This window comes from Gossypium arboreum, chromosome 10 (assembly GCF_025698485.1).
Source record: "Gossypium arboreum isolate Shixiya-1 chromosome 10, ASM2569848v2, whole genome shotgun sequence".
Classification (NCBI taxonomy): domain Eukaryota; kingdom Viridiplantae; phylum Streptophyta; class Magnoliopsida; order Malvales; family Malvaceae; genus Gossypium; species Gossypium arboreum.
The window spans coordinates 128,861,719-128,871,496 of record NC_069079.1 but is presented as its reverse complement, the minus strand read 5'-3'; the positions used below and the strand labels follow the sequence as shown (position 1 = coordinate 128,871,496).

Below are 9,778 nucleotides of genomic sequence, written 5' to 3'. Positions count from 1 at the left end.
TTTTGAAAAGATTAACAAGTTCAAAGCAATCAAAACTTAGTTTGAGCTTTCTTAAAAATGCAAAAGCTAAGCTAGGGAAAGCAATGTCCAAGTTGATATTGCATAAAGCTTTACTTGCAAGAATCGTAGAGTCACCATTTCTCCAACCTGCACTTCAAATTGCAACAGAAGTTGCAAAATTGATTAGGGGTCCTTCAGTTTATGAGGTGACAGGAGTGTATTTGTAAGACAAGTATAAAGAGATACAAGAATGGGTAAATAGCTTTAGGCCTATATGGGAAGAAAGAGGGGTGACCATTATGTGTGATGGGTGGAAAGGGGCAACTAATCAACATATAATCAATTTCTTGATTTATAGTACAAGAGGTAATATTTTTAAAAAATCCATTGATGCTAGCAGTGTTACCTTCTGTACTGCTGAGTATTATTTTGGTTTGATGGACAAAATGGTCAGTGAAATTGATAAAAAAAAATTGTTGTTAAGGTTGTTACAAACAATGAAGCAGCTATCAAAGCTGGGGGTCATATGTTGATGCAAAAGAGAAAGCACTTGTATTAGTCTAGATGTTCTGCTCATTGCTTGGATCTTACTTTGGAAGAAATTGGTAATAGAAAAAGTGTGAAAAAGGTCTTAGATGAGGCAAAAAAGATAACTTCTTTCGTATACAATCATACTTGGACAATTGATTATATGAAAAAATATATCAAGTGTGTAGAACTCTTACAACCTAAGATCACTAGATTTGCTACAAATTTTATTGCTTTGGAGAGTATTGTTAGAAGTAAACAAGAACTAAAGGAAATGGTGACTTCTTCAGCATGGAAAAGGTCCACATATGCAAGAAAACCAGCTGGACTAGAAATGATGGAAGTCATTAACTCAAGTGAGTTTTGGAAAAAGGCTGTTGATGTCTTAAAGATCCAAGAACCGTTGGTTAAAGTGTTAAAAATGTGTGATGGCAATGAAAAACCAACTATGGATTTTATTTATGAAGCTATGGATCGAGCAAAGTTGGCAATTCAAAGAGATTATCGCTATTTACTAGAAATATTGGGATATCATTGATAAGAGATGGAGTAATCAACTTCATAATGATTTACATTCTGCTAGTATGTCGTAAAACTTTTAAATATTTTAATTTGTAAAGTGTTTTATTTAAATATCTACTATAGTATTCATTATACAAGATATTTCTTAAATCCACATTTTCTGTATGGAGGCAATTCCACAAACCATGTGCTTTGTGAAACCACGAATGGAGCTAGAAATGTTATACAACAATTAAAGCCTAACATGAGTAATCAAGTTTTGACAATGAATCAGGTATATATTTATATACCTAAATTTGTAAAAGAACCTATAAATTCTTATACTGTAATTACTGAATTATTTATTTTTAATTGTTGTTATATCGAGATAAAGTGGTTTCTTTTGGAACACCATTAGCTCAAGCTGCAATTCTGAAAACTAATCCTGGTAAAAAAGAATTTTACCTTTATAGTTTTGTAGATAATAAAAATATATTTATAGATACTTTACAAATTGCATCTTATTATTTATATTTTTTGTGTAGCTAAATGGTGGATTAATTATGGAGGTTGTGCGCCTCAACTTCAATGCATTGTTGTTAGAGTTTTGAGCCAAACAACTTCATCTTCAAATTGTGAGCGCAATTAGAGTACATTTAGTTTAATCCACACAAAGAAGAGAAACAGGCTCAAGCCTAAAAAGCTTCAAAAATTAGTTGATGTCCATTATAATATGATGATATGAAAAGCACGTTTGGCTATTTTTTCACTCTAGGTTCAGCAGTCTTCTGTTGGAGTTCAAAGAAACAACAAACCGTAGCTCAATCAACAGTAGAAGCGGAGTACATTGCAGCTGCTGCTGCTATTAATCGAGCCATTTGGCTTAGGAAGCTCTTATGTGATTTGAATGAAAGTCAAGTTGAAGCTATAGAGGTTAGAGTTGACAATTAGTCAGCTGTTGCCATAGTAAAAAATCCAGTATTTCATAGCAAAACAAAGCATTTTAAGATTAAATATCATTTTGTTAGAGAGACTGAACAATCAAAGGAAGTTAATCTGATTCATTGCAGCTCAAAAAACCAACTTGCTGACATTTTAACTAAGTCTCTCGGTGCTACAAGGTTTGATAACTTAAAAAAAAGTATTGGTGTTTGTTGCATACAGTCCAAGGAGGAGCGTTGAACTTTGGCTTGCAATGCAACAGCAGGGAAGCTTTGAAGCTCAACCAGTACAGCAGGTACATTTTGTTTAATATGTAACTAGCTTTAGTTCTTTTGTAATTTGTCTTTAAAGTCAGTAAGATTAGTTGTTGATTTGAATGATGTTCAAGTGATGTAATAGCTGATAAGTCAGCTTTATTTTGTGTGTAATTTAAGTTATGTTTTTAGTAAAGTAATTAGTGGGAGCAGTTATACATTAGGTAACTGCCTTTTTTTGACTTAATGAAATTTGATATGTAATCAGATTTCTCAGTTTTTATCTTGATCAATTCTCTTTGCTTTCATTTTCTCTTTGCTTCAATTCTCCTTTGTTTTATTCCAAAACCCCAACAATTATTCTGTTTACATAGTTCTTTATCGGATATGGCTGTCATTTGAAACCGATCAACTAGAGAATTTAAAATCCTTCCTCCATCCTCAGTCCAACGCCCTACTTACCCAGGCCTTACTTGTGATCGTGTTACTTTCGACTACAGTTCATTCAAGTTTGATTGTAAAACTGATGACTACAAATTCATACGATTTGTTACTCTTTATTATGTTGATAGTGAAGAGTTATTATTCAACTCCTGCTATTATGTCCCAAGTTGAATTTATTCTCTTAAAATCACGATTCTTGGAAGGAAATTTTATCTCCTAATTATACTCTCAAGTGGTTTAGATTTGGGTAATAATTACTTAGATGGACTTTGTTATTGAAAAACAACGATGGGGTACTATCCCGATGAAAAAGACATGATTCTTTCATTTGACATTACTAATGAGAATTTTTTTATCTCACCTATCCCAGAATTTATCGGGTTCTACCCACAATATATCCTTCAGGTATTGGTGTTTAATGGATGGCTTGATGTTCTTGCTTACACAGTGGAAAGAATTAACATTTTTTTTTATTTATGGGTTATGAATGGAGTGTGGACTAAAAAATTTAGTATTCTATTCTTGGAGTTGTCAAAACATTAGGATTTTTCGGAAAAATGGTGAAATGTTTCTTTTAAACAAATTATCCCAAGAGCTTAAGGTGCTTGGGATTTGTACTTACCTTGATCATCGTCGAGAGTCCAAATCCCTTTTTGTTTATGTTGAGAGCCTAGTTTCAATCAATGGAATGCAAGAGCATAAGAATTATTACTTGTGAGCTTCTTAATATTGCTGTTATTGGTTGTATAATATGTCTGGGATGTTAGCCTTTTCCTGGTTTGTAGGTTTGGAGAATTATGTTCCGATTTTTAAGACATTTCTTTACTTTAATTATGGTATTTCGGTTTTGGTTTGTTTTTAGTTGCAGATTTATGAATTGTGGTTTCCTTGGTGTTTAATCACTTCGAATATTATTGAGAATATAGTAGCAATCTGCTTGGTTATTTTGTTTCCCAGAGAATAACATGACTTTAGCAATGAGTTTTTGTCCTTGTGGACTATTCGGTAGGAAAAAATCCCTTTTTGGATATACTCTTAAGCAAAGTACGAACCCCCCAAGAGACTACCTTCCTTAACACATCTCTATATCGCTCTTCCAAGTTGATTCCTCTTCTTCTTCGTCTTCTTTTTGTTTAAAAATCAGGAGAATACAAGCTAGATTACCAGAAAACTTGAACAGATGCTACAAAGGATTCAGTACGATCAGCCCCCACTTTTTCCAAGAAACCAGCCCACCTTCTCATCTCAGGACTAACATCAGCATCAATACAATTCAGGATCATACAATACAAGCTTGGGCAAAGTTGATTGTTTAAGCACCAAGAAATTGCACGGGCAGAATCTGATTCAATAATGAGACTGTTGTGCAGAAGCGTGTGAAAGAGTAAAATTATTGTACTGAAAAATCACACTAAGTTCAATTCCCAGGAAAGAGCGGTAGATCACGAAGATCACTTAAATACCAAGTCTTTCCTAGCCAGAATATCCCTCTATCGTAATTTAATAGCACAATAAATCACTACAATCACATTCACAAAATATGCAAAATAAATAATAAAGAACACCAGAATTTTAACGAGGTTCAGCAAATTTTGCCTACGTCCTCGAGCACTACCAAATATATTTCACTCCAAAAATTACAAGTGAAATTTACAAATAGAGAGAGAGAATAATGCCTTAAGTAGAGAATGGCAATTATGGGATGATAAAAGTAAGAAATGGTTAGGTCTATTTATAGTTGAGGTTCAAGGATCAACTTGCAATGTCCCTATACAATTAGGGACCAAAATTATAATTATCCCATGCCAACTTTTAACCCAACTTGCCAACCAATATTACTTTCTACTTTCGGTGCCCACCCTTTTTGACTTTTCAAACAAATGGGTGGGTTCCAATAATCTCCACTTTGAAGATTTGATTAGGATAATCTTATCTTTACACAATTCTTTCTGCCTTTGACAACAATACTTGGTAGTGCCTTCTTCAACTGTTAAACTTGCAGTATATTAATCAAGTTCAAACAATGTTCAAATGGGTGGGTTCCAATAGAGACCATGCGAGTCATCGCCTTTTCATTGGATAGAACACTCTAGTGCCTACACTCTACTGCCTGGGAGATCGCCATCAACTCCGCTTGTCCTTGCTCGATGTCTCCCAACGTACTAGAGAATAAAGCTTTCAAAACTCCATTGTGGTCACTGGGAACTCCGCCACAACCATTTTGCCAAAGAAAAATCATTCCTCAAGGCCTTTGCTCGATGAACATTGGCTTCAAGTTGTTAAATGAACTGTTCTTGTGTGGCAATTTCAGCAGTGAGATGTTGCAACATCCTCTGCTCAAAGGTTGAAAATTGCCCAAGAGTGCCGCTCTTTGTGCCAACTAGTGCAGACACTGCTTCTCCAGAACGTATTTTATCTGGAGGCACGGTTCTTGGATTGGCCTTGGTGTGCTTCCCTTCAAGCCACTTGTAAGAATATTAAAATCTGCAAACTTCCTCTCATACTTTTTAGTGGCTAACACAAGTTTAGAATTTTGCTTAAACAAATTCTGAAAAATTGGAGGGAAAGGAAGACATAGCCTGGCGTACACTCTATCCGCATGCTTGATGATCTTCTGAAAGATGAGTTTTCCCAAATTGAACTGTGTGGCATCATAAATCTTCCACAAGAGAGTGGTCATTTTCTTGGTAGCTGTATTCCTCTGCCTATTGGGAATCCAGTTCCTAATTGCAATTACAAATAAACCAACAAACATGGACTCTAAAGTGGATGCTTGTAGTTTAGTCGTCTGTAGTCAAGTGAGATGAACTCCATTGGTGATTGTCTTAACCATGGAGTCATAAGATTCCACTAGTTCGACATCAATGAAGTATTGTGTTTACATTATTCTACGAAGTTATACGATTTGTTACTCTATACTTTTGTTTATAGTAATTTTGAACATCCACCTTTTAATTTTATGTACCAAGTTGAGTTATATTCACTTTTAAGTGCTGAATAACATGATTGGGAATACCACGGCGATGGCACAAGAGATCCTTGATTAACTTTTTGTGGTGGTTGATTTAAGAGTCTTTATATCTTTTATAAACTTAGATACGATGGTATTAAGCGTTTTTGGATTCACTACATCTGTGATGCGGTGAAATTTTTTACCTCACAACTACAATTAATCTCTAATTACTAAATTTTAACCTTGCCACCTACGCATACCTCACAAATAATGCATCGATTGTTGTCAAACTTGGTCTTTCATCCTCAATTTTTTTCTTATATACATAATATAAATAATTTCATACTGAATATTTTATGAAGTCGTAATAACTATGCAAATTTTGTAATTAGAAACTTGAATGAAGATTATTGTTGTTTTTGCTCTTTACCTTATGCCTAAATGTAATAAATATATGTTCTGTCATAATTGACTGTTAGTGTACTTAGATACGATTTTGAGCACGAACATATTTGATCCTTTTATTTTTTTTTAATTTTCCATATTTTTGAAGGGTTTTTGGAGTTGTATCTCGATACTCATGTCTAGATATGCGTTAGACATGGATGTTCAACTATAGCATGAACATTAAAGATAATGTATACGTTAATATTATAGCTATATTAATAGATTTCCTAGTGGGAAAAATTCCCACAAGCATAGTTCAGTACATAAAGATAAGACTAGTCAACCAAAACAAAAGTAGAAGAACAAGATGCCACACACACTGACCTAGATACATTCAAATACATATACATATACATGTATATGCTTCTCCTATTATGCTAGCTATCTACTAGCTTATTGTCCATAATAATAAGGTTGATCAAGCTCTACCATTCCTGCAAAATGGTTCATAAACATGAATTTAATCACCTAAACCACATTAAAATAATAACATATAAGCTCAAAATGCATAACAGAATGGGATGACAAAGTTTTCATTTATACCTTGAGTTGACACATTTGCATTATTTTGGATGGAGACGTTAGTAATACAGTGAGCCTGTTCAAAGAAACAATAGTTGATTAAACACTATTCCGTACTATCATTCTATGTTACTCCAACTCGGTTGCGAATGTCAGGCATGAATACCAGTAACACAGCTATCGCTAATGCGTAAAAGAATTTCATAGCTTCATACCCTGCCACCAATTGCCCCTTGAAGCACCATTAGAATTGATTCCAATGGGATCACCTTCTTCCCCTTCCTTCCTGAACTGTAAAAGAAAAAGACCAAGAATTGAGTATAAAAGAAGATGCAGAACCTCTGTGTAAAGTTCACAATATTCTCTCAAGTTTGGCATGTAAAAGGGTATCAGTTTAAGGAATATTGTTATGTGTAAATACACTTACATATAGGGGAGCATCAGTGGTTTGCTGCTTTGGAGAATAATATTCTTGGCCTCCATAGTAGATAGATGAGCTGAGATAGCAAGGTTCCATTGTTTCACTGTGATAAATGGATGGACTCTTGTCATTGCTGGTTGTGCCATTGCTTTGTCCCTTTCTATATGTGGTATGATCTACAACATAACATTTTTTGCAACTTTTGAATTATATTCCCTCATCCAACTTCATATGTCATTAAGTTGCTTGAGAATCAAGCAAAAAAGCAAACTTTGTGACTTAGCTATCACCATTAATTTGACTCCATACACACACACATATATATATAGTTTTCATCTAAGAAACAAGCATACGAGGCAATGAAAGGCAATTATTCCATGTACCCCTAATACCTGAGTGAATAGAGTCCTTCCCTTGAACCTGAAATCAGAAAGAGAACATAATTTAGACATTTGCAGCACAGTGAATATAGTCAAACATTTGATATACATACTTTTAAACAATCATTAACTTAAAATACATAAACCCCACCAAAGATTCACATATTTGCAGGCATAACAGTTGCCAAAAGAGTAAAGGGTATTTAAAAAAAAAAAAAAAGTGTTTTACCGGTGGTGGAGGTGGGAAAATACTCCCAAGAATCTCACTAGTGGAGGATAATGAAGAAGAGTCCTTAGGAGAAAAGAGATGATGTAAAGAAGAAGAAGAAGAGCCATTCACTTGACTTTTGTTTTCCATATCAGATTGTTAAAAGAGAAATTGAAAAAAAAAAAGAAAAAAAAAAAGCTTTCTTTGTCAACCAAAGGTCTGATGTTTGAAAGATGTGTTAACAGTAAAAAGTCCCTCAAAAGAGGAGACCAAACACAAACATAGAGGAATTGGCAAACAGAGTGCGAAAGACTGCAAGATGTGGAAGTTGGCAAACCGTCTAAAGCTATTTATAAGCCATTTAGGAAGCATGGGCACGAATATGACTACATTTTCTTTCTTTCTTTCTTTCTTTTATAAATAAAATCACAAGAAGACACCATAATAATACTCCACTACTATTATAATAAATATGTTTCATCCAGTTGCTATCACTGAGTCAATTCGAGATTCATTTAGAATCAATTTTAGTAAAGCAATTAATGTTAATAAAACGGTGTTTTCATTTTTAATTATTTTTCTATGAAATGATTAAATAAAATAATTAAAAGTAAGCATAATGATAAATTTTAGTACTTAATGTTTATGTCGTTTGATAATTTTATCTTTATTTTTTTGAGATAAAATTGACCCTCAATCTTTTTTTAAAAAAGAATAAATTTGACCGTTGATCTTTTTTTAAAAAAAGTCAAATATTAAATATTTATATATTGCAACCCGCATAATAATCCACATTATTTTTCTCTCATGAGGAAAATAAAACCATAGATGAACTTGTCAAGATAGTTTGCGACAGGAGATTAGGTCTTAGACTGTTTGAACATTTTTATCGAAACTTACTAAAATATTTGACCCAACTTCAGACTTGAATGTTTTTCTAAAATAAATCTTTCATGTGAAATTTTATATTCTACAAACAATATAGACTCATTTAGGGTGGGTTTAGATGAGCGGTGTGGCGCGGTGCGTTTAGTTTATTTTTTTTTCACGCTACAGTATCATTACAGTATCTAATCTCACCGTCATTGTTGTTTTTACAATAAACGCAAATAAATACACCGCCTATTCAAACCCACCTTTACTTTTGTTTGTGAAATTTATATAAAATACTTTTCCTTTTAATTTATTATTTTTCATTTTTGTTTGATGTGTGGGGATATGCTTTATGTTGTAAAATTAATTAACAGTTGACTCCTTTAGTCTTTTCAACATCATCTCTTTATTTATATTTATTGAATTTAAAAAATTATTTATTTATCTTATTTTGTTTTGTTTCAACTTTTGGAAGAATCACAGATGACACCCTCATCCAATGCAATGGGTATATTAAGCAATCTATCTATTTATCTTCCTTACATATCTTTCAAGAATCAATGACCGAATATATTGTTTTCAGGAAAAGCAGAATATAAATGTACTGATTTTCTAAAAAATTTAATATAGGTTCAATTTTGCAATTAGTTCTTGTATTATGTGTAAATTGTGGGTTTAGTCTTTATATTTTAATTTGATCAGTTTTAGTTCATATACTTTTTCGAATTTTAAAATTTTAGTCCCGACTAAACAATAGCTATTAGATTCATTAAGTTCTATTGTTTTCAAAATAAGATGCTGCAAACATATGATCGCATATGCAATATAATGTCAATTTATTAATTTTTTTACATTTATTTACAAAAAAAAGCTAATTAATGGATGTAAGGACTGTTATTTGCGTCAATATTGAAATTTGGAAAGTCTATAGGTTAAGAATGATTCATCCGAAAGAATAGATTAAATCTATAACTTTATGCGTAATGCAAGTTTTGAGACATTCAAAAAGAAGTGAACATATTTTCCTTTTTGAAATTTTTATGGAAGGACTAAAATTGAATTATAAAATTTTGAAAATATTATAATATAATTTTATTATTGTACTACTGTTATAGCTTTCAATTTTTATAAATTAAAGAATAATTATTTTTATTTCTATTTGTGAGGGAGGCAAAAAATACTTGACAGCCTCTGTCGCCACCTCTGTTTTTATGTATCTAACTTTTTAAAAAAAGCAAATATACTTTATTATCAGTTCCATTGGGTTCCATTTTGATAGCTAAGTATATATGCCCAAGAATATGC

At 32.6% G+C, this 9,778-nt stretch overlaps 1 protein-coding gene across 1 annotated transcript; it reads right to left on the bottom strand.

Annotated features, from left to right (window-relative positions):
* Positions 1-6,263: 6,263 nt before the first annotated feature.
* On the bottom strand, positions 6,264-8,040 carry LOC108452101 (uncharacterized). Its single transcript, XM_017749847.2, has 6 exons — positions 7,622-8,040; positions 7,405-7,432; positions 7,019-7,188; positions 6,807-6,882; positions 6,613-6,667; positions 6,264-6,503 (listed from the first exon to the last, which is right to left on the bottom strand). Exons 1-6 carry the CDS (start codon positions 7,726-7,728, stop codon positions 6,463-6,465), a joined length of 477 nt encoding a protein of 158 aa, XP_017605336.1. The 5' UTR covers positions 7,729-8,040; the 3' UTR covers positions 6,264-6,462.
* Positions 8,041-9,778: the final 1,738 nt, after the last annotated feature.

Coding starts and splice junctions, on each gene's coding strand:
- LOC108452101 (XM_017749847.2), bottom strand. CDS start 7,728: ATGGCTCTTCTTCTTCTTCTTTACATCATCTCTTTTCTCCTAAGGACT. Junction 7,189..7,404: donor GAAGGACTCTATTCACTCAG/GTATTAGGGGTA, acceptor GTTATGTTGTAG/ATCATACCACATATAGAAAG. Junction 6,883..7,018: donor CCACTGATGCTCCCCTATAT/GTAAGTGTATTT, acceptor TTTCTTTTACAG/TTCAGGAAGGAAGGGGAAGA.